The 26,026-nt window shown below is 43.6% G+C and overlaps 1 protein-coding gene across 1 annotated transcript in view; it reads left to right on the forward strand.

Annotated features, from left to right (window-relative positions):
• The first annotated feature begins 416 nt into the window (after positions 1-416).
• Positions 417-26,026, forward strand: part of GNAL (G protein subunit alpha L) — a 189,053-nt gene continuing 163,443 nt past the window's right edge. The window contains exon 1 of the mRNA XM_037508852.2: positions 417-738. Within this exon, the coding sequence (XP_037364749.1) occupies positions 417-738 (322 nt within the window). The remainder of the gene's footprint in view (positions 739-26,026) is intronic.

Consider the following 26,026-nt stretch of genomic DNA (forward strand, 5'->3'; position numbering starts at 1 on the left):
GGAGATTTATGGTAATTAGGCCGGACCGTGGAGGTACTTACGGTAACGGTCGCCGGCTCCGTCTGGGGTATTTACGGTAACGAGGGCCGGCTCGGCCGCAGCACTTACGGTAACGGGCTGGCCGAGGAGCCGTATTTACGGTAAGGGGGCCGGGCCGCGAGGCCCGTCGGTGCGGCCGCTCCGCGCGCTCTCCGCTGCGCCTCAGCCCGGCGGCCGCGCCCCCTGGACCCCGCGGAAGATGTCAAATGGCGCTCCCGGGCCGTGAGGGGCCGTGGCCCCGGGCCGACCCCCCGCCTGCCGGCCGCCGGGCCGCGCCGAGAGCGAGGGCAGCGCGCGCCCGGCCCTCCGCGGGGTCGGCGGCCTGAGCCGCCTCTGGGACCCGGTCGCGGCCGCGCCCGCCGCGCCCCCCGCGCCCAATGGGTCTGTGCTACAGCCTCCGTCCGCTGCTCTTCGGAGACCGGGAGGACGCCCCCCGCGGGGCCTCGGCGCCTCCGGCGCAGGACGCGCGGCCCGGCCAGACCCCGGACCTCGTCCCGGCCGCCGCGGGGCCCCCGCTGCTCCGGGCGGGCGCGCGGCCCCGCGCCGAGGCCGGGAAGGAGCGGGGCGGGCGCCCGGAGCAGCAGCGCGCCGAGGAGCGCGAGGCCGAGCGCCAGGCCAGGAAGGTCAGCCGGAGCATCGACCGCCTGCTGCGCGAGCAGAAGCGGGACCTGCAGCAGACGCACCGGCTCCTGCTGCTCGGTAGGTGCCGTCGGGCGCCGCGTCCCTGCGCGGAGCGCGCGCGGCCTCCGGCTCCCGGCCCGCGGGGCGCCGGGGTGGGGGCGGGGCACAGGGGGGACCCGACGGCCGCCCAGGTGGGGGCGGGAGCGCCTCGAATCCAGGCTTGGGGGCGGGGTGCGGGGAGGGGCCGCCGGCCGCCGGCGGGGTAAGGGCGCGCGGTCGGGCTTGAACCCGGGGCGCAGTGATTTTTCACTTTCACGGCGTTACCCGCCGTGGTTTGGTCGCGAACACACTACCCGGTGATGTTGCTCTTTTCCACACCTTGTGATTTCGGCCACTTGCTGACTTATTACTAATTAATGAGGCTCTCTGGGAATTTTCCCCCCTCGATTGATTGATTTCCACTGTGTGTCGTCCCCAGGGAGGGCGAACTCGAGCATCCCATTTCCTGCAACAGTAGTAGTCGGGCCGCACTTTGTTTTAGGAACACAAATGAAAGGAGATTTATAAGGCCTTTTAGCTCCACCGCAAAGCTTTTATTCCAGTCAGAATAATAGAGTTGTCGGCGGGTGTGCCTTGTTGACTTTTGAGAAATAACTTCAAGAGCTGGACACAGGGCGTTTCTAGTCTCATTGTGTGAGCTCCACTCTGCCGCCCGCCAGAATGCTCGCTCCTCTTCCAGAACCAGGAGCAGAATTAGCATGGCCCCTGGAACGGTGTGCAGGCGAGAACGTGGGCACAGAATCACAGCATTTTGAAGCAATAAGGCACATGTTTTGCTGGTATTTTCTCAGAGCCATCTTGTAGTAAGTTGGTGGTGCTTGTACAAGTTGACAAATGGAAAACACTGTGTGCTCTTCTTTAGAATCAAAGGGGGGTTTGAAATGAATTGCCTTTTAAATTTTAAAGCAAATATATATATATTTAACATAAAATTATATGAGTTTTAACATAAAATTATATGACTTTTATGCACATTTTGTGCGCTCTAAAGAAGAACAGTTGTTCAGTTCTGTGCTTTGCTGTGCATAAAGACCCTAGTCCTTGTCTTGAATAAGGTTCTTATTTATAAATGAGTGTGACCTTTACTTAAGATTTAGAAAACACCTAAATCTTCCATCGGAAAAGGTTCACCCACTGCAGGAATGATTCATTAAAACAACACAAATCTAGCTCCTGTGTCCTGGTGAAACATCTAAATTCTAAGACAAAGAGAATTTTTTTTTTCTCAAGAAACAGAGAACAGAAAATAAATCAATAAGCTGGTTACCTTGAAAGAGGAGAGGCCAGGGTCAGAAGCAGAGTTCTCATCTTATCTACAAGTGTCTACTTGCGAATGTGACAGAGCCATGTTTCCAGAGGTCAGAAAATATAGAACTGTAATCCTGAAATTTCATACCTTGTTAAACCAGTATTTTTGTGTGAGGGTAAAATGGATTTATATGAACATTTTAGCACATTTGCTTCTCTACCTTCTTATACCTATTTTTTTTCAGAATCACTTGAGAATTACACATGATGTCCCTTTACCGCTAAGTACTTGCATGCATTTCCTTAAAAAAAGGATATTTTCTTTTTTTTTTTTTTAAACTTTTTTTTTATAGAGGCATGTTTTTATTTATTTATTATTTATTTGTTTGTTTGTTTTTGTTTATACATGCACTGGGTACAGTCAGAAGCACGGGAGGGTGAGAGAATTCACCAGAGCCAGAGCGGGGAGCAGAGCAGGCAGAAGGACCGAAGTACACTGCTGAGGGGAGCAGCGGGCGGCAGGAGAGGTCTGCTCGCCATGTGGGACCCTCCTCCGGTGGCCGGGGAGCAGCCGGGGATCGAACCGGCGCCGCAGAGGCCGCGGGCAGCTTCGCAACCCAGCGCTCAACCGCTGCGCCACCGGGGAGGCCCCCCCCCAAAAAAAAGGATATTTTCTTACATAACAGTACAATCCTTAAAGTCAGACCATGACTATTAATTAACCTACAGATATTATTTAGACTTTCCTAGTTGTCCCAATAATTCTCCTTATAAGAAAAAAAATCAGGATTCAAAGTTGAATTTGGTTGTCATGTCTCTTTAGTCTCCTTTATTTTTTAACTTTTTTGAGATTATATTCCATTGCTTTACATCCTTGTTAATATTTTGACGGTATAGTATTTCTCCTCTCAGGTGTGGTCACCATAGCACTCCCACCACTAAAATGGAGTTTTGGACATTACTCCACCCACATACTATTTTGCAAAGAAATTAATTTGAAATTAGTCAAATTTTGTAAATGCTTCAGATTATAAGAACACAAAAAGGAGAGGATTGTGTCTCAAGAAATAAAAGAATAAAAGAAATAAGACCAGAGTTGTGGCAATGTAATATGTTTGTCTTATTGAAGTATGATTGACATTTATTGCATATTCAGGTGTATAACAATGATTTTACGTTTTTATGTAGACAGTATGTTTTAATGTGATTGTACACTTAGTAGAAATGTTTTAAAAAATAAAGACATGTGAAGCAGAAGACGCTTACAATATACACGTACATATACATATGTATAAATAGATGTTTGGTTCCCTCTTGTCCATCTTAATTCATTTTCACCTCCATAGAGCACTTTGTCACAGTGCACATGGTTTCATGGTGATTTTATGTGTGATGGCTCCCCCATGGATCCATCCTATCCTCTGAGCTTTGTTTTCCTACACAGAACTTAGTCTCCCCATGGTGCAAAAGGCACAAGAGTCTGGGAGTCACATGTTTGTCACATGGGGGCTTGTGACAAGAGTGACATGGCCCCATTCTAACTTTTAGATGGAGCATTCTTGCAGGCTCGGAGTGCTATATTTTAAGGGGGTGCAAGGGCAGAGTGGAGATAACATCAAAGTCCAGTTAAAAATAGACAGTAGGACCTGCCCTAGTGGCGCACAGCGGTTGAGCTCTGGGCTGCGAAGCTGACTGCAGCCTCTGCAGCACTGGTTCCATCCCCGGCCACTGGTGAGGGTCCCACATGGCACGACAGACCTCTCCCGCTGCTCCCCTCAGCAGTGAATTTCATCAGTCTGCCTGTTCTGTTCCCAGCTCTGGCTCTGGTGAATATTCTAACCCTGCCGCGCTTCGGACTGTACCCAGTGCTTGTATAAATAAATAAATCTATAAAAAAAAATAGACAGTAAATCCAGAAGGGATCATGGAGTCAGAACTGGAGCAGGGCAGGAGGAATGGGGAGCAAATAAGCTTGGAGAAGTGGATCGATGACTGAATGTAAAGCATGGACCATGGGAAGAATTCCCAGATAACTCTTATATTTGGAGCATAAACTGTGTATTAATCAGCTTAAAATGCCACAGTGGTTTAATCAACAGACATTTATTTCCCACAGTTCTGGAGGATAGAAATCCAAGACTGATTTTTGGCGAGGCCTTTCTCCTTGGCTTGCAAGAGCCTTTCTTCTTGGTATCCTCGGATTGCCTTTCCTCCGTGTCAGCAGAATGAAGGAAGAGAAAGTGTATTAAAGCCCTACTCTTTTGACTTCATTTACCCTACATTACCTCCTTGATGGCCCAATCTCCAAACACGGTCATATAGGGAATTAGGGCAATGTGAACAATGTGAACAATTAAGTCCAGAACAGGTATTTTAAAAAAGAGCACTTCCCCTAAAAGGGACAGTGCACGCTGTTGTTGACTTGTGAGAAGGCAGGCCAGTGTTGTTGGGTCTTCTGAATGTCCAGATGACATGAAGTGCCCGTTTTCATTTTGGCCTGCCTAATTTTAAGCATTGGCTCAAATGAATAAAACAGTCTGTGTGGCTTATACAGTTCATGCGCCACATAGTCTTACCTCTGCTGAGCCACAACAAAATTTCTGCAGGTGTGTACTGGACTCCAGAGGCAGTTGCCCTGTGTCTACCTCAGTTGAAAGCACTATTGACAAAACTGTATGGGGTCAAAATATTTCATGTATCCAAACATATATACCAAGCAAAACTTCATTCATTGTCCTTCCAGTGAATTTTTCTGCCACTCAGCTCATAAAATTATAACTCAGTAGGCAACATTGATATTTTTCTTCCACATCTTTTGTGGACTAACTGGGGAAGAGCCACCACATTCCACCTAAGTATTTATTTGATACTATTTTTCCAGATTATTGTTATTCAAGTTTAAAATAGCCAATTGTAGGATTCATATTTTTTACTGTAATTATTTCCTGTTACATTTTTGTGTTCAATATTTCTCTTCAAGAGATACCTCTTTCTGGAAGGAAGCCATCTCTGGGACATTTGCTGCTTTTCTTTTGTATTTGGCGATTGGTATGAACCAGAATATTGGCATGACCACAGTCTGTGTCTTCAGTTCCTCTAAGAAGAAGTAATTGGTGTAGTCACAAAAGCATGGAACATTCTCCACTGTGAGAATTTGGTCATTTTTATCTCAAATAAATGTATTATTCTCTTAATTAATGGCAGTTACACCATGAGGAAGACAGTAGTTTCTGAGGAGTGTGGTAGACCTGAGCAATATGGGCATCTGGAATGCATCCTCATCCACTTGTTTCCTTTGTTTTGCCACAGACTCTGTACATGGTGCTTTTTAAAGTCGGTGGGAACTCAGACACTCTGGTTATACTTAACTTTTCTAAACGCACACAAGCATAACACTTCTTACAGCCTTGGAACAGGATGTGGTGTGGTTGTTGTGTTTCAGTCACAACTTCTGTATCACTCTATTATTTAAGCTATTAATCACAATTATATAGTCTAGAGGCTGTCGTTGTTTACATAAATTTCATCTCAGGAATTCAAGCTGTTCTTTGACCTGTCAGAATACCAGAACTTCAGAGTCCTCTGTCAGTGCTGATCTCTTCGAGTTTTTTCTTAGTAAGCACAGGTTACAGTAACATGTCACTAACTAGGGAGACAGGAATAGGATGAAGCCTTTAACAACAGTAATGTACTTTCTCACAGTTCTGGGGGACAAAAGTCCCTGATCAAGGTCCAACAGGGTTCCGTATCTGCTGAGAACTCTTCCTGGCTTGCAGACAGCCGCCTTGTCATGTGGTGTCACACAATGAAAAGAACGAATTCTGGCTTCTCTTCCTCTTCTTATTAGGACACCAATCCTATTGAATCAGGGCACTCTCCTTATGACCTCATCTAAACTTATTTACTTCCTAAAGACACTGTTTCCAGATGTAGTCACGTTAGGGATCAGGGCTTCGACATATGAATTTGAGAGAATACAATTCAGTCCATAGCAACCTGAATACCCATGGCCTAGAAAATGATCTCAAGCTGGATGTCAAACCACTAGTGGTTATGAGTGCCCCGGCAATATGTGATCATTTTATCAACTCTCAAAACATGGGGATACACCTACAACCCACTAAAAGATACAAAGTGGGCAAGTGGTTAAAAATGTAGTGTTGGAATCAGACAGACTCTTGTTTGAAATCCAACACACCCATTTACCAGCTAAGTGATCTTAGCTAAACTTTATCTCTGAGCTTCTGTTTCCATGTCAGTAATAATCCTGATACCACATGCTTACTGAGCAGATTAAGTGAAATTGGTTGAAGTAACATATATATGTGTCACTTTAGAAGTGGGACATGTCCTGGATCGTTGTTGGGCAATTTTGTCACTGTGTGAAAGTCATAGAAGCTGTTATTAGTCTCCAAATAGTACTTCTCCATGTCACTGCATAGGAATTCATGAGGGCATCTTAGAAGTCTGTGACTTCTTACTGCTCCTGTAATACATTGGCAGTGTATAATACAGTGTCACAGGGCACTAGGAATTTGGGGACCATGGTCATATATTTGGTCTTCACTGAAATGTCATGTGATGCATGACTTCAGAAACTTACCACAGAGCTGTGCACATGATAAAAACTCAGTGAAGTGGTATGAAGTCTGAATACTGTGTTTAGCTGAACCCACCTTCTGAACTGTAAACTAAATAGGAATGTGAAATCACACAATCTGAAAATATTTACTCCTGTTTCTGGCTCACACGACCCCTCTGGTGGAGCAGCACGCACACAGGCAGCCCAGCTTCACTGCACAGTCCCTTGGCTGAGTGGCCAGCAGGAGACGGTTGCCCTGGTCCAGGCAAGACATGTGAAGGGGTAGATGTGGGCAGGTATAGTAACTCAGAGGAAGGAACAGATGTGATTGTGGGTGTTGGTGAAATGAAATATAGAAAACCTGGTGACTGAGGAGATGGAGGAAAAGAAAAATGTCAATCTGTGGTTGGGAGAGAGAAAAGAGAGAGTCCCACTGAGCTCTTAGTTTTTTGGCTTAAGTAAAGTGGTGATGACATTTCCACAATAAGAAATTCAAGAGGAAGAGGCAGGTGGAGAGAACAATGAACTCCATTTAGGATGTGTTGAAAGTAAGCCACCCATATGAGTCCCAGTGTCTGGGAAGCCGTTGGGTTTTTCCTGTGGGTCTGAAGCTCGGGAGCTCCCTGAGCTGGAGAATGACATGCAGGAGTAACCTGCAGGCAGCTGGGTCTGGGAGAGTGACAGAGTCAGAAAAGTGGGCCTGAGATAGAAGAACACAGAGCCCCCCGCTTTTCAGAAAAGTGCTAGAGAAAGAAAAATTTAAAAAAATAACAAAGAGAACCCAGAAGGAAAGAGCTTCAGTCAACAGTTTCACCCAAGAGTTTGAGGATTATAAAGAATGGAAAGAAATCCAGGCAGGGCCTCCCCTGGTGGCACAGCAGTTGAGCACTGGGCTGCAAAGCTGCCCGCAGCCTCTGTACTGCCGGTTTAATCCCTGGCCACCGGCGAGGGTCCCACATGGTGCGACAGACCTCTCCTGCCACGCCCGCTGCTCCCCTCAGCAGTGTATTTCATCAGTCTGTCTATTCTGCTCCATGCTCTGGCTCTGGTGAATTCTCTAACCCTGCTGCACTTCTGACTGTATCCAGTGCTGGTATAAATTAATAAATAAATCTTAAAAAAAAAAAAAGAAAGAAATCCAGGCAGTTTACCAGTTTAAGGAATGGAGGGTGCAGGACGCCAATCTGGAAAGGCCATGAAATTGTTGAAGCAGGGCCTCCCTGGTGCCACAAGGGGTTAAGCACTGCACTATGAAGCAATCCACAACCTCTACAGCACGAGTTTGATCCCCGGCCAGTCAGGGAGCAACCCACATGGCGCAGCAGACCTCTCCTGTCTTGCCCTCTGCAGCAGTGTATTTCAGTCAGTCTGCCTGTTCTGTTCCCCACTCTGTCTCTGGTGAGTCCTCTCACCCCCTGCATCTCTGGCCTGTACCCCAGCTCTTGTATGCATAAATAAATAAATCTTTAAAAAAAAAAAAAAAGAAATCATTGAAGCATCCAGGGGAAGATATGGACTGTCAGGTGCCAAAACAGCTGTGCCTACACATCTCAAACTGGGACTCAAGGTAATGGTTTCAAAACCTACAACTGAAGCCTCAGCTGCCATAATGTTTAATCCCTGGAGGCAAAGAGAAAGAAGGTGGGAGAGGAATTATCAAACCTTCCCTCTCCTGTGGGTTGCTGATCAAGACTAGCTTATCTGAACTGGGCATTTGTCCTTTTAAGATGGAGGTCTGGACACACAACCTCAGTTCCTCTACCATAAGTGACTTCCTGTTGACTCTGTCAAATTTGTAATTTAGAGTAAAATTCTTCAACATCAAGCAGATTTTTCAGTTGAGTTGATACCAAGAGATGTAACAAATTCTCTAGTTAATTCACTTTGTCTATGGAACGCTTCCAAGCATAGCATTTTCAAAGATAAGACTGACTACAAAAGCCTAAAATTAGCTTGACATTGAAAGTGATCATTAGATTTTCAAAACCCCACTACATGCACACATGCATGCACACACACACGCATACATATATACTCACGTACATATATGTATGTTGTAACTATACTGACAACATACACCCATGCATATGTGCATGTACATGTATACATGCACTTCTGCATGTGTTCACGTGTGTGGGTACATGTGTGTGCATGTGCAGGTGTACATGAATACACATCTGTGTGCATATGTATGTATATATACACATTTGCATACAATGATTGGTCCTTACCTCAGCACCCAGCATCATTTACTTTCTGCCAAATGTATTAATATTAGGTATTATTTTTAATGTTATTCAAACTGAAATCAAATCTTTTACTGAAAAAGAAGGGAGATTTAGACCTTATTAACTAAAGCAGTACCTCTAACTGTGCTTAGGGATCAGATGAAAACTGACCCCTGTTGTTTTAAAATTCCCTTACTAGGATGAATAGGCAGAGGCCAGGGGGGTTTTAGGGCAGTTAAACTACTCTAGGATACAACAATGCACAACACTGAGAATGAGTGAACCCCTGTGGAAAATAATGGATTTTGGGTGATAATGATGTGTTGGTGTAGATTCATTGATTATAATGAATGTGCTCTCTGTTATAAAAGATTGTAAAGACTGGAAAGAAACCCATGCGGTGTGTGCAGGAGGCTAATCTGGAAAGGACATGAAATTGCCCTCGTTGAGGGAGGCTGCGGACCTGCGGCAAGACTGGCGTTATGAGAAATCTCTGCGTTCTCCACTCAACTTTTATGTCAATTTAAAACCTCTCTTTGGAAAATAAAGTATTTTTTAATTCCCTTACTAGGAAAAGAGATAGGTGAAAGATTTTTATCCCTGAATTAGGATCTCAAGAAGAGGAGCTGCTATTATTAGCACACACCTAATACCATAGAGACAGGACATCGGCGGGGCCCCATCGACCCTTCCTGCTGCTATCATTTCACTTGCCATTCGGGGGGAAATGAAAATGCAAGCTGTCAGGAAGTCAGGATGGACATGGTGCAGCTGCTGACCGGTTGAGAATAAGAGAAGAATGCAAAATACCGCTGGTCCAGCCTTTCTCTAGTCCTAACAGAAGACAAGGAGGGAAGGCTGGCATCGCTAATCCTTAGATTAGCATTCACTGGCGGTGTTTTCCTGAAGTTGAAAAGTGAGTCTTCATGCCAAGAATATGAAATATGACCTAAAAGTCTCCCAATTAAAGCTCAGAAAGAGGATAGCAGGCATAACAGGACATTAAGGAACAGTTTCATGGGTACATCCATACGGGGAAATTTGCTTTATTCATTGGATCACCTCTGCTGCACACCAAAGCAAACATTTCTTTGAGAGTCCATTATGTGCCAGGCCCTTCTCTGGGTAATAAGAAGATGCCAAGGGGTGAAGGACACATACAATCTCAGCCCAGGAAAAAGCCACAGCGTATTCAAAGAGAAATGACGGGAACCTACCAAGGAAATAGAGTGACTGCGCCCGCCTGTCCCAGTGAGGAGGCGCTGGCACAAGGGCCAGGCTTCACAGACTCACTAACATGGCATTCCTCTGCCTCGGGGTGCCGTTAATGGAGGCATACAGGGGAGATCGGAACTTAGTTTTTTAAGGAAGTTCTGATGTGTGCACTTATGTGCATAGTGCTTTTGTTGATCCTGCTTGCGAGCCATCAGTAGAGGCATCTGGGAGTCCGCCTGGCAGCCGAATTTCCCTGCTCCACAAGGAACTCCAGAAAGTGCCCAAAGTACCAGCTACTCCTGGGGTGCAGCAGAAACCTGGGGTGCTTATCAAATAGAATAACAGTTCTAAAAGGTCAAGAGGTATGAGGATAGAGGGACCAGACATCTGGAAAAGAAGAAAAGTCAAAACAAAGGAGCTGGAGGGGGAGACCTGTGTCTTCCAGATAATAGTCTACAGTGCCGTCTGACGGGAAGGACAGACATTGCTGCATTTGGTCCCAGCCATCAAAGTCCTTGGATATCAGTCTTAGAAGCAGTTTTAGAAATTATGACATCATGGAAGGTTGACTGCAAATGAGCATAGAAAAAAAATTAAAAGTTTACCTATTTTTGTTTGCAGTAATTAGACCCTTTTTAATGAGAAAGGGGGAAAGAGAGGAGGAGGAGGGAAGCTAGCAAGTTTACCTTTCTTAAAGAAACGTGGCCACTGTGAAATTCAGGAGCTACTTTTGCACCCTTCCTCCAGACTGTCCACATTCAGGAAATGAACACTATTTACTTCTGTTATAAAAACATCAGATTTTTCTTTTAATTTTAACACTTGGGAAGGGGGGCCTCCCTAGTGGCGCAGCGGTTGAGTGCTGGGCTGCGGAGCTGCCTGCAGCCTCTGCAGTGCTGGTTCAATCCCCAGCCACCAGGTGAGGGTCCCACATGGCGCTCAGACCTCTCCTGCAGCCCACTGCTCCCCTCAGCAGTGTATTTCATCGGTCTGCCTATTCTGTTCCCCGCTCTGGCTCTGGTGAATTCTCTCACCCTCCCATGCTTCTAAAAACTTGGGAAGGAGTTGGAATAGCTAATCCAGAATCCAAGTATCAGCTATTCTTCCTTGGCAATAATATGTATAAAGGATTTTTAATGAAAGAGTTCTAAATGAACTCTTATTTTATAATTTGAAAGGCAATAATTGTAAGTAAATTAGGCAATGAATGCCAAGCCACAAGGTAGAACTTTTCACTTGACTGCAGAGAAGCAATTGCATTTTACAGGAACGTCTGGGAACATCTAGAGAATGTAATTTTACGTCTCCTTACCAGGAGGCTGAGCTCCAAATTTCTAACTTTTCTTTCCACAAATGGCTTCTTAGTACTGGGGTGTCAGGCCAGGTCAGAATCATGAGGCACACATGTAGAATCAAATTATATTTCTTCTTCAGGGGAAAGATTGTTAACTGGAGTTGGGTCAGCTACCAAAATTTGTAGACACCTAGCTTGCCATTTTGAATCAACAGAGCAGGACTCAAAAGCAGACATGGTAGAAGGAATGGATCCATGCGAGAAGGGGCTTGCCCATCCTCAGGTTCAGGCAAGCCCTCACTGAGTCCCAAGGACTAGTCAGCTTTATGAGCCAGTGCAGACAAGCCATAAGCCCACAGCTTTCCTGAGAAGGAAACCTACATAGAACAAGGCCAGAGCCAGCATATCCCATTTGTAGAGTATAAATTACAAATCAGCTATTTGATTTAAAGAGGGACTTCTATGTTCAGAAGAATGTCACTGCTATGTTACAGGTCATTCAGCTCAGTTAATGGCATCTGCTGCAGGCCTGATTCTCCCCAGGGTGTCAGTAGAGGGGGATACACAGGAACCCATGGTCTTTAGTGGGAAACAAGGGCATGAAGCTGTACCCACACATAGACATAGGGGAAGGCATCTGGAAAGAAGAAAAGGCAAGACAAATGAAACTGAGAGGGAGACCTGCATCTTCCAGACAACCTCTCACTCAAATACTAATGTACATTTGAAGAATATATATTTATGCTTCTTAAAGTCGGGTTTTTTTCACCTTTTTTTAATAGTTTTTTTTTTTTTAAGATTTATTTATTTATATAAGAACCAGGTACAGGCCAGATGTGTGGAAGGGTGAGAGGATTCACCAGAGACAGAGTGGGGAACAGAACAGGCAGACTGGCGAAATACACTGCTGAGAGGAGCAGCAGGTGAGACAGGAGAGGTCTGCTGCTCCATGTGGGACCCTTGCCGGCCGGCAGGGATCGAACTGGAGCTGCAGAGGCTGCAAACAGCTTCACAGCGCTGTGCTTAACGGCCTGCACCACCAGGGAAGGCCCATTTACCTTCTTTTTTTAAAGATTTATTTATTTATGCATACAAGAGCTGGGGTACAGGCCAGAGATGCAGGGGGCAAGAGGACCCACCAGAGACAGAGTGGGGAACAGAACAAGCAGATTGACCGAGGTACATTGCTGAGGGGAGCAGCAGGCAAGTTAGGAGAGGTCTGCCGCACCATGTGGGTTGCTCCCTGGCCAGCCCGGGATCAAACTCGTGCTGTAGAGGCTGCGGATTTCTTCATAGTGCAGTGCTTAACCCCTTGCACAACCAGGGAGGACCTTTTTTTCACCTTTTGAGAGGTTTATTGGAAAACAGTATTAAGGTTCCACTTAGAGCAAACATAAAGCAAAATTCAACACCTTATCCATAACTGCATCAAAGTTCTGCATCCACTGCAAGCCTGTTTTGTTCAAGGTCCAGCTCAGAGATGCCCTGATCCATTTATGTGATGTTCCTTTGAAACCTGGGGGAGTGCCCTTTTTTTGTTATAGATTTTCATTATACAAAGGAATTTGATGTGCTGAAAAGAACCATTAAAATGCCACAAGGGAAAACAGCCATTTAATGTCAGTCTCTCCTTCCTGTGCCAATAAAGGACAGTTACATAATTCCTTATCTCTGAATTTTTACAGGTACTTTATTTTAGAATTACTTTTAAAAGTAACAACATACTGAACATCAACTATTGATAAATGCTTTGTAGAACTCAAAAGCTGAAATTCAGTGGGTCTAATACACTTTGTTGTGCCTAATGGAGAATGTTTATTTAATATTCAGTCACTTCCCACTTTTTGTCAAATATTTCCTCAGGAGAAAACTCTCCTGCAGGCTTAGGTACAATAATGACTTTGTAAGGGCTGTGGGAAAGCCAGTCTATGGTCTTGCTCTGGCGGCCGCGAGGGAGCTGGGTCATTCACCTGTGGGTGGAAGGTGGGGTGATGAGTGTGAGCTGTGAGGTGTGAGTGGGCAGCAGCAGCAGATCAGGGGTGTGCTCTCCCCATACTCCTGAGTCTCACAGAGGCCTCTCCTTTCACTTAAATTCCCATAAGTTATTCTAAGTGCAAATAGTCACTGAAAGTAATCAAGTATAGCTGGATGTTCACATAGGAAAAGAGATAGTAGGTTTCTAGATTTACCTCATTATCCTGGTTTTCTACCCACAATGGAAAAGAAGCAGCAGGGCCTTTCTTCCAAAGAGCCACAGGTCACAGCAGGCCACGTTGTGGGTGCCGAGGGAGAGCCTACTTGGCATTCAGTTACAGCCTGGAGCACCAGGAATAGGGCCTCCCGGAGCAGGCTCCATGGATACCCCTGGCATGACTCACCATGCCCTGCCACTCATTGGGGGTCCGGTGCTAGTTATGGTTCAAAGGCTTAGGGCATAGGGTAGCAGAGGATAGGAAGCATCAAGAAATGGGTCTAGGGGTGTTCAGGGAACAGTAACGATGGGTGTGCCCTACTTTAATATACCCCTGCTCCTCCAACCCAGAGGGCGAGCAGGGCTGCTCTGGCTGAAGGAGCTGCCACTGCCCAGCCACTCACTGGCCCCCTCCCCATTCCCGTACCTGCCACTTGGTGAGGGTCTTGGAACCCCACCCTTCACATTTTTTGTCTCTTCTCTTTCTAAGTATCACTATTTTCTTTTAGCATTTCTTTATCAAAGCTTACTCTTAAATGGTAATTCCTATAAGATTATTAAATGAGGTGAGAGTTAAGTCCATAACCAAAGGGAAAATGTTACTGTTATATAATTTTAGCTCAAATAGAGGCTAAAGGATGGTGCAGGTACATTTTTAATTTTTCTGTAATGTTACCACTCTAATTGGAAAACTCTGTTTTCCCACCCTGCTCCACATGTTACCTCTTAACCCTTCCAGCCAATGCTGGTTCCATGTTCCATTTTCTCTCTGAAGTAAGGGAGGACATAGCTGTCCCTACTCAGGACTTTGGAGAAACACACCTACAAGGTGAAAAAATTTTCCATTGCTAATACTAGCTGCCTTCTAGAGACAGCATTTCTAATACCATTTACTAAGTAGTCTCTGGTTCCTTCTCTCACTCAATGCCCCCTCCCAGGCAGGCGGTGAGAGGGTGAGGAAAGGAAAGGAGAGGGAAGGACCCCAGCCCAGGTCAGTAGGAGCGGCCTCTCTCTGTCCCCAGCTCCCAGGCACCATGGGATTCCACGTGGAATATGGTACATCTTGCAAAACACGTGAAACATTAGTGCAGATAACGCCATCATACCAAGTAAGAACAATCATATCAGCAGAAGCATCCACAAGCCATATGTATATAACCTACAGATACTTCTGTGAACACACTGTGGAAACACACGAAGACCATCCAAATAAGAAAAAGCAGAGACTGCTTATTCAGAACTAGCGGTAGCAGGAGAGTCAGCCCCCATCACTCAGCCTGGCAGGATCAAGGGCAGGCAGAGGAGTGTGAGGGTTTTTTACTGGCAAACAGAAAAGGCTTCGGGTACCCCCTACTTGGAAGCTGCTAACACAGGGGAGCTTAGATGGCTGACTAGAAGCAGGCATCCTAACGAATAGAGTGCATATCTGTTTCTCTCTGGTTGAACCTAAGTTGGCTATGGGGGCAAAAATGAAGGAATCTGTCAGTTATTAATCTTGTTCTGGACCTACAGGGCCTGTTTCGGGGTTATTGTGTGACTTCTTGGACTGGTTGCTAGAGAAAGTGACCTCACTTCATGGGCCAGTTGCTGCACATAGTGGGTTGGTCCCTGGTCGTAGGTCAGAGTTTGACTTCTATAGATAGCAGAGCCACTGGCCGTTTAGGGGTGCAGTGTCTCCGCATGTGTCCATAGAGAAAAGAGTGATGTGAGCCAGCAGAGCATCCCTGCTGTGTGGGCTCCAGAACAAGCTTCAGGGCTCAGACTTGTGCGGAATGCTGGCTCTCCCTCCACTGAAAGGCTCTTTAGTGCCCTGGAGCCCTTTCCTTCAGCCAAACATGGAGGTAAGAGTACTTTCCAGAAGGATCATTATGAATGAAAGTGGAGTGAAGTGATACCACACCACAGCTAGGTCTGGTGACTGTGTTTTCCTGGCCCCCATTCCTGTTGTTCCTCTGTTCACACAAAGACATAAGAGGCATGGTTCAACCTGTTCTCCTTCCCACTTTAACAGGGAACAAAGCCCAAGTTTGATTTCAAGAAAAGATCAAAGACCAAAGTTGTAGGGTTTTTGAGAGGCACCCCAGTACCAGCAACTAAATAAAATCACAAAAATAAGTGAAACTAAGATTTTAGTTTCTCTAACCCTTTTTAAAACATTGGTCCTCCCAGGACCTACCAACTGAGCACCCCTACCCTGTCCCATCTTTGCTGTCACCTAAAGGATAGTTAATGAGCACAGGGATTGCTTAGGGGATTACAATTTCAAATAACTTGGTAACTTGGTCAGGAAACTTTGATTGAGAAGGTAGACATTTGCACAAAGGCCTAAAGGAAATAACAGAGCAGACCAGGTAATTGTCTGGAAAAGAGCATCTCAGGATATGAAGAGGAAAGTGCAAAGGTCCTAGTATGTGGGAGAGCCTGTTGTGTTCAAGGAATAAGCATCAGGCCAGCATCCAACTATTTAGGCACATGGAAGACACTAAAAAAACCTTAGATTTAGAGCCTCCCCTCCTGGCGCAGCGGTTGAGCACTGGGCTGCAAAGCTGCACGCAGCCTCTGTAGTGCCAGTTCGATCCCCACCCTCCAGCTAGGGTCCCATAGGGCATGCAGACCTCCCCTGCTGTGCCCGCTGCTCCCCTCAGCGATGTATTTCGTCAGTCTGCCTGTTCTGTTCCCCACTCTGGCTCTAGTGAATTCTCTCACCCTCCCGCGCTTCTGACTGTACCCAGTGCCTATATAAATAAATAAATAAATCTTTAAAAAAAAAAAAAAAACCTTAGATTTAACTCTGGCTGTTTGTTATCATCCTAATAGTCACTGGAGGCTTGGAAGAGGGAGTGACAATAGAATGATGGCAATTAGCAATTTGGTGATGAATTGGATGTATGTGGGAGAAAAGCTAGGAGTCAATGATTATTGCCACGGGGGACGGGAGTGGAGGCAATAATTTTGGAGAACCTCCCATGTGTACTTTAAATTTTCAAAACAAAATACTGTAACTAAATATGTGAGGCTATTCATTGTCCCTGAATTGTATAACTACTGGAAAAAGTATATTCATAATTTAAACTGAGATACCAGTCACTTGGTTATTGAGGATCAAAGGCACAAAGATATTCAATTTGGGATTTTTGAAATGTATCTTCTTTACATATTTCAGAAGGAGATTGACAGCCATAAAGCATTAGGGAAATACCAGTTACATCATTACAAAAGGAACCCAGATTTCACCTGGATTTCAGTCTCAGGGGAGGTGTATAGAGCCCATCACCACACCTCCATTCTTCCTAAACCATGGGACTATGCCACATGGAATGGACTCCGGGATCAGTGCACTGGCCAGCCTAGTGCATTAATATAGGTGGGAGAAGAGACTTACAAAAACCTGGATTCCCCTTGTTTTGAAATCCAACAATATTTGACATTAAAGCAACTGAGCCCCTAAATGTGTGGGTGGGTTGTCACTTTAAGAAAGAAGTCCAGCACACCTACTGCTCCTCCAGGCATTCAGGTAGCTGTTGATGCATTGTATGTTGTCAGGGTTTGCTAGACAAACAGAAGCAAGAGGATGTATATATAGCAGAGATTTATAAGGAATTGGCTCATACAATTACGAGGCTGAGAAGTCCCATGGTCTGCCATAGGCAAGCTGGAGATGTAGCAGAGCTGCTGGTGTCACTCCATCCAGATCCAAAGGCCTGAGAAACAGAAATTCTGAGGCAGCAGATCCATGTCCCAACTGAGGTCATCAGGCAGGAAGGAGCAAATTCTTCCTTCCTCTGCCTTATTCTATTCATGCCCTCAGAGGATTAGACACTGCATACCCACATTGGGAGGGGCACTCTGCTTTACCTTCTCCACCAATTTTTAAAGCTAATTTCATCCAGAAACACGTCAGAGAAACACTGTTTAGACCTGGGCACCCCATGATCCAGTCAAGTTAACTCACAAATTAACCATCACACCCACTTTGGAAGGATGAACTCAGGCTGCTATGGACACCCAGAAGTGCGCTCAGCAACACTGAGACACCCCAACAGCACAGGTGTGTATGCAAGAACATGCAAAGGACAGATGTCATGTGTAGGTGGGAGTTTGTGCATCAGGCCAAACCTGCATGCCCATTCACTGCTGTTCACAAGTGTTCTAGAGTGAGCTTTCCCAAATGTGAATGTGCCTGTGAATCACCTGAAGATTTTGATTCAGTAGGTTTGAGGTGGAGTGTGAAATTCTGCATTACTAGCAAGTACTACATTTTGCTAATCATGGTAGGCTATGACTTCACTTTGAATAGCAAGGTGAGTGTAGGCCAGAAGTCAGAAAGCTTTTACCATACAGAAAAATAGTTTAAGACAACTATTAAAATGAAACACTTGGATGTGTGTAGAGCCAGAATTACAAAGAGCTTCCCCCAAGTGGTACTATTTTGCATGTGAGGCTATTCATAAAGTCTGTGGAAAGTTAGGCCTTTTGTCTCTTCAGTATACAATATAACAATTAAAAAAAACAGTTGTAAGGAGAAATCTACTCTCATTCTTCAGCAATGCAACAGTTTTATTTTGACTTTTTGAGCTCAAGGCTGAGATTAAAATTTTCCTAAAGAGCTTTCCACTTTCTTCCAGCAAGCTAATACACCAGAGTTTTGCCTTTTCCAGTATTTCATATGGTTGAGATCAAACAGTGATGATGTCTTTCACTTGGTAATATGCAGTTAAGCTTCCTCCATGACTTTTCATAGCTTGATTTTTACCTCTTCCTTTTACCATTGGATATTCCATTCCATGGGATCTGACATAGTTTATTCTTTTACCCAGTAAAGGACATGAAGGAAATGGTGCCTTCCTGCTATAATATAACCATCAGGGCTTAGACAAATTCATGCCACTTCAGTCTGGAAGTATTCTTAATTCCTTTTAAGAAAAAAAAAGCTAATGGTTTAGTTTTCTTTCTTGTAAAATGGTATCATAACCCATCTCATGGGATTTCTTTGCCCCTGTGCAGAGAGGTGGGACAGAGAGGCTGGTGAAGTGGAGGTGGCCTCAGGGGTTTGGCAAGGCAGGTGGCAGGGTTTGTGGAGCCAATTAGGGGCCAGGAGAGAGTGGAGCAGAAGGAAGGATCCAGAAGGCCGTGGAGTTTCTGGGCTACACAGGCGCAGGTAAGACTCCCAGCTCCACGATATCTACCCAGGAGGCCCTGAACACACCCTTGGAGTGCATAGCTGCAAAGCCCTTGATCCCAGAACATAAAAAGAACTCCTATGGAATAGGAAAGACTGACAAAAGATTTGAAACAGCTAGTTCACAAAAGATACAGGAACAGCCAATAAGCAGACTGCACCATTGGTCATCAAGGATATGCAAATTAAATCAGAAGTAGCAATCACTCCTACTAGAATGGCTTAATTTAAAGCCAACATACCAAGTATTGACAATGGTGCAGAATAGAGGTCAAGCCAATGTTCTCTATATAAAGTGGATGGTTCTGCATTGTCCAGGGAAGCAGCTGTGAACCATCTATAGTCAAACTAATGTGTTTGTGTTCCAATTAAATTTTACTTATAAATTATTATATTTGGATTTCGTAGGATTGTTAATTGTCATGAAACATTATTCTTTCGATTTTTCCCCCAACCATTTAAAGTAAGCGGAGGTCCTGGAATTCACAAAAACAGAATGAGCCCTCCTCTAGAACCAGGACTCTGTCTTTGTTAGTGCTGCAAGTGAAGCTCTATGGCCACTTCACAGAATTACTTGGTAGTTTTTTAATGAAATTAAACATATACCTATCTTAGGACCCAGCAAGGAGAAAGAAAACATGTTTATTTAAAGACTTCTATGGGATGTTTATATCAGCTTTACTCAGACAGCCAAAAACTGGAAACTACCAGATTTTCATTGACAGGAACATGAATAAACAAGGTATAGACTCCTACAAATGAAACATTCCACAATATAAAAATAGCAGCTCTCCCACCCGCCTGTGACTATGCAGGTGCCTCTCTCTTCCTTTCTCCTTTTCTTAATAAACCTGTCCCTTTAAAATGTAAAAAAAAAAAAAAAAAATTTAAAAATAAGCCATCAATTGTTAAATATAACAACGTGGATCAGTCTTAAAAATATGATGTACATGGGCCTCCCCTGGTGGCACAGGTAGTTGAGCACTGCCGCTATGAAGCTGTGTGCAGCCTCTGCAGCACCGGTTTGATCCCGGCCGGCCGGCGAGGGTCCCACATGGTGTGCAGACCTCTCCTGTCGCGCCCGCTGCTCCCCCCAGCAGTGTATTTTGTCAGTCTGCCTGTTCTGTTCCCCGCTCTGTCTCTGGTGAATCCTTTCACCCTCCCAAGCATCTGGCCTGTGCCCTGGCTCTTGTATAAATATATAAATAAATCTTTAAAAAAAATATGATATACATATACAAGCTTATGTACTATAAATATACAAAAGTATATTTACTTAAGATTCTATTTCTATTAAGTTCAATAGTAGGTAAATCTAATCTGGGATGATAGGAATTAGAACAATAGTAACCGGGGGGCAGATTTCTGGAAAGAGTTATGAGGGACCTTTCCAGGGTTGTGGAAATATTCTGTATCTTGCTGGGGTGATGATTACACAGGTGTAAACATGTGCAAGACATATTGAACTGTATACTTAAGATTATGCATTTCACTGTATGTAAGTTTTACTTATTAAAAAAATGAGCTGTTAAAATAGTGCCTTGCATGTAGTAAAGCATTCATAAATGTTTGCTATTTCTAAAAAAGGATAGATACATTAAAACTCAAAAGAGGGACAGCTTTTAAGTATATAATGCAATAATAAGTTATGGCCCACTGTGCCATACCTAAATTTAATATGTTTAACACAGAAGATCCTTACCATTTATTGGTTATGTGCTCTAATAATCCCAAAGAGGAAACACCAAAGTCTAAAGTAGGATGCTGGTGTGTGGGAAGAGGGGTGTAGCTTATCTCTCCGCCATCTCGTCAGGGCTGAAGGAGGAGGTTTGTGTTCATATTAGCTGCCTGTTTCAATATTTATTGAGCTCTTGATGGTGCCAGGCATCATGGGTATATCCACAGAGCTGCAAACCCTGAAGCTATAAACTAATTTATTTGGAGGCCCCGTACTGATTTTCTCTCTTTATAGTCTGTTCCCCTCTACCTTCTCTCACTCCACCAGGACCCCAAACTAAAATTATAACCTGAAACTCAAAAGCAAAAAGCTTTGGGTAGATTATACATCACTTGTTATAGTCCAGACTCCATCATAAGAGACAGAATCCAGCTCAAACTAGTGCAAATTAGAAGGGAGGAGTGGCTCCTGGAGCCAGGGAGTTTGCCTGCCCTGACACCCCTGTCATCCCAGCTCTGTATTGTAGGCCTAGTCCTCTGTGTTCTGGTCACATTCTTAAACAGGCAGCCAGTAAATAAGACTTCGCCATCTCAGAAGTCCAGGGGGAAGCAGCTCTGGAGACCCGTTACAATTTTGAGGCAGACAGGTCAAGTGATAGCTTAAAATTCTGATACATGTTTGTTCTTGTCCCAAGCCTGAAAGTACCTTTTTTTTTTTAAGTTTCTATGTCTGATTTTTTTTTCACATTTTATTTAAATTTTATTTTTATATTCCCCATACAATTACAACCCCCTTATTTTGACCCCAAGCCCTCCTTTCCCCATCCCCCGCCCCCCATAGAGTGTCTCTGGTTCATAGTTGTTTGTTGATTTTGATATTTTCTTTCTTACAGTTATTCTTTTTCCCAGTCCCTTTTTTAAGTTTTCTAGATTCCTGCTATGAGTGAGACCATCCAGTATTTTTCTTTTTCTTTCTGGCTTATTTCGCTGAGCATGATCCCTTCCAGCTCCATCCATGTTGCTGCAAATTGCATGTGTTTATCTTTTTTGAATGCTGAGTAATATTCCATGGTGTATATGTACCACATCTTCTTGATCCTGTCATCTATTTTTGGGCATTTGGGTTGTTTCCAAAGCTTAGCTCAGACACATCACCCAAAGCAGTGATAGTGAAGGCAAAGATAAACAGCTGGGACTACATCAAATTAAAGAGCTTCTACACAGCAAAAGAGATAATAACAAAAACAAAGAGAAACCCCACCGACTGGGAGAACATTTTTGCACACAACACTAACGATAAAGGACTGATCACAAAAATCTACAAAGAGCTGATGAGACTCAACAAAAACAAAGAAAATAATCCAGTCAAAAAATGGGCAGAAGAGCTAAAAAAAAAAAAAAACCCAAACCTGAAAGGACCTTTTTAAGAAATTCATTTAATATTTTTCTTTTTTTTTTTTAAAGATTTATTTATTTATTTGTTTGTTTATTTATTTATTTATTTATACAAGCACTGGGTACAGTCAAACCGGCGCCGCAGAGGCTGCGGGCAGCCTCGCAACCCAGCGCTCAACCGCTGCGCCACCGGGGAAGCCCCATTTAATATTTTTCTAAACTTACTTCTGAACTTAATTTCACCATTAACCTTCAGAGACTTCTTAATGCCTTCAGATTTTTCTCTTCCTTTCAATGATAATACAAACAAAAACATAGACATTTGCTACATCTCTCTAGGAAATACAGATATTCTTGTTTTCCTACCTTAGTGAACTTTATGACATATAATACCAATCAATACTGCAAATGCAGTACACACATCAGGAAGGTAAGTTGTTTCCTTAGTCACCAAACAATGAGGACTGGTTCTCAGGAGAAGTCGTAGGCATCACTCAGTCACTGAGAGTTTCAACGCATTGCCCTAAGTGACTAGTTAGTAGATGAAGTTTCATTGAGAAACCTCAAAACCAGCAGAGGACAAAAAAGAGATCTCTAGCTTCGTATTTATGGTTTGCTCTCTGGCCTCTGTATTGATAACTTGGCTTTTACCAGCAAACTATGTTTATAAAATCCTGGAGGTGACATTCAGGATGTGACATTTGTGGGATTGATGCAGAGCAGTAGGGGGCACTAAAACTAGCCAAGAACATTGCCCAAATAGTTTATCTGTCACTGTCTGAATTCCTCACCCATGCAAACAATTGCAAGACCATTCAGGTTCAGAGAACAATAATAATGGGATTTATTTAACAAACGAGAGAAAAACAGTTACTGAGGTCAAAAATGGTCATTTACCCCACAGGAAGCAGAGTCCAATATTTTAAAGTCCTATACACAAAGGGTTCCAAGAAGGCGTCTTCCCTGCAGACCTGGAGCACACGGCAGCCAGACTGTAAGCCTGGATGCAACTCACAAGACAACAGAAGACCCAACAGGAGATGCTTCGGAGCTGCCGAGATGCCCCAGCACAGCACCAGAGAAGCGACACTCAAAACCGCAACTGCTGTGGCCAAACCACCCTACAAACAGTCACAACTCATGCAGCTCAGCGAGGCGCCTGCTTGCTTCCCCTGCCAGGCTGTAACAGCAGCAAAACCTGGAACACTTTCAGTCACCCAGCTACTTGCAATGCCTCCAAACTTTTCCTCTCTGAGGTTGGCTGCTGGAGGCCTCTCCACGTTCTTCAGAGGTTCTGCACCAGCCTTCTGGAAGATCGACATGGTGGGGGCAGAAATCGCTGACCCCAGAATCGCTGAAGATCCGAAAACACTGAAATCCGGAATGCTGAATCCCAAACACTCAAGCTCACTCAATCCTGAAGCTGAATGCTAGGGGCTGCTTCTGCAGTCCCTTATATTTCTTATCAGAGTCTCCACCCCAAATGTGATACTTTGTTGGCATTTTCCCCGGGGCTATCTGTCCTCACAAGCACCCCCTCCAGGGGGCGCCACCTGTAAGAGTCTGGCTTTAGCCACAGTTTCCAGGATCACAGGCTCATCAGTCTGTCAGCACATCATCTAACACAGAGAAAAGGGACAGAGGTTAGAGAGAAAACAAGCTTCCCTTCCTAAAGATGGGTTGTTCTAGGCTCTTTGTGACCCAACCATGTTGTTTTCCACTCCCCCTTTTAAATCAGGGTGAATCTGATACTAGACTTTTCTGTGCCCTGGGCTTCACTCCTTCCTTTGCCTCCTACACCCCCATGGCCAGCTGCTCCCCCTATTTCAAAGGCCATATCAAGTGCTTTTTTCTCTTTGAAACTTCGATGATCCCCTCTGTTGATAGTCTGTACTCATTTTATATGCTCTGCCCTTATAACACCTTTTACCTACAGTGTAGCTATTTATAGTTGTTTTTGTTTGTTTTTTTTTTACTGCCAGATAAAATACAGGATGCCCAAACACGACATGCAGCATTCTTTTTGCTTCTTATGGTTTCTCTGCCCATTAATTCCCAGTTCTTTTTCTCTCCTAATGTATTTTGCTTCCTTGTTCTAGTTCTGTCATCTATTTTTATTATACTGGTGATTTCATATATTTCCTTAATCATGTTACTATTAAAGAGTAATACATTTTTCTATGAATATTTTGTTTTCCCTTTTCTTTCTAATCCCACCACCACCATCCTTTGTGTCCCCAAATCCCTTTGTCTTCCACCTCCCTCTTAACCTCAAAGTCTTCGGGGTGTTTATTGATGTCCATTGGTTATTGAAAGTGTTTTTTGTTATCAAACTGTCTGCTATGTAAATGTCCAATATTTGTCTTTATCATTCTGAATTACTTTTCTGTGCATAATTCTCTCAAAATAACTCTACTTGTTGAAAATGGCTGCATTTCATCCTTTCTTGTGGCTGTATAATATTCCATGACATGGCTGTGCCACATCTTCTTGATCCAGTCATCTGTCAATGTAGACATTTAAGCTGTTTCCATGTCCTAGCTACTATAAATAGTGCCATTATGAACATTGTGGAACATATGGGGGTTTTTAATTGATGATTTCATATTTCGTGGATAGATGCCCAAAGGTGAGATTGTTGGGTTATTCAGTATTTCCATTTTAAGTATTTTAAGGTAAACCCAGAATACTTTTACTGATGGTTGCATATTTACATTCCATTTACATTATATTTACATTCCATTACATTTACATTGGTGGGAATAGGGTCCTTTTTCTCCATATCCTCTCCAACACTACTTGTTAGGGGTCTTTTTAATATGTGCCATTCTCACAGGTGTGAGAAGGCATCTCATTGTGATTTTAAGCTGCATCTCTCTTGTTAGAAGTGGTGATGAGCCCTTGTTCACTTATATTTTGACCTGGAGTTCCTCTTTGGTGAATTATCTGTTCATATTTGCTGTCCTTTTATTAATTGGGCTATTTTTTTATTTTTGAATTGTGTGAGATTTTATATATGTTGGATATTAATCCCTTATGATATACATGTATTATATGTATCTGGGTGTATCCACACACACCTATATGATGTGTATTTATAGTATATACATGTACATATACTATATAAGATTTGGCAATATGGTACCTCCATTTCTCTCCTTTTATCTGAGTATTTTTGCAACTTGAGGTCTTTCGTAGTTCCATATAAATTTCAATACTTTTTATTCAGTTTCTTTGAGATATATTGCTGGTATTTTGATGGATTGTTTTAAATTTATATATCTTTTCAAGGCAGGAGTGTCATTTTGATTATATTGATTTTCCCCATCCGTGAGCATGGGACATCCTTCCATCTCCCGATGTCCCTATCTGAGTCCTTTAGTATCATCTCGTAGTTCTCATTGTATTGGTCTTTTACCTCTTTTGTTGATTCTGAGGTATTTAATTTTTTTTGAAACAATTCCAGGTGGAGCTATTTTCTTAATTTCTTTTGCTTCTTACTCATTGTTTATGTATAAAAAGGCTGTGGATTTCTATATGTTTATTTTATAGCATGCCACTATGCTGTATTCATTTATTATTTATAAGTTTTTGATTGAGTCTTTTGGAATTTATCTACATAAAAATCATATTATCTGCAAATAATCTAAGGGAGAAGATTAGATTCCCTTTATTTCCTGTGTTTGTCTAATAACCAACCAAAACCTCTAATACTAAATTAAGCAAAAATGGTGTTAATGGGCCTTCTTGTCTTATTCCTGCTCTTAAGGGAAAATATTTAGTTTTTCACTGAGTATTACATGGACTGTGGGCTTGTGATATATGTCCTTTATTATATTGAGATAGGTTCCTTCCATTCCCGTCTTGCTTATAGGTTTTATCATAAATGGGTATTGAATCTTATCCAATGATTTCTCTGCTTCTATTGATATTGTCATGATTTTTTTGTCTTTACTTTTGTTGATATGATGTATTGCACTAATTGATTTATGTACATTAAAACTTGTATCCTTGGGATAAATCTCACTTGATTATGGTGTATAATCTATGTATACTGTTGAATTCAATTTGCTAACATTTTGTTGAAAAATTCTGCATAGAGAGCCACCCCTGGTGGCGTAGGTGGTTGAGCGCAGCACTGTGAAGCTGTCCACAGCCTCTGCAGTGCCAGTTTGATCCCGTCCGGCAGGCGAGGGTCTCACATGGCGCAGCAGACCTCTCCTGTCGCGCCCGCTGCTCCCCTCAGCAGTGTGGTTTCATCAGTTTTCCTGTTCTGTTCCCTGCTCTGTCACTGGTG

This window comes from Talpa occidentalis, unplaced genomic scaffold, assembly GCF_014898055.3.
Source record: "Talpa occidentalis isolate TD23 unplaced genomic scaffold, MPIMG_talOcc4v2.1 talOcc4.13, whole genome shotgun sequence".
Classification (NCBI taxonomy): domain Eukaryota; kingdom Metazoa; phylum Chordata; class Mammalia; order Eulipotyphla; family Talpidae; genus Talpa; species Talpa occidentalis.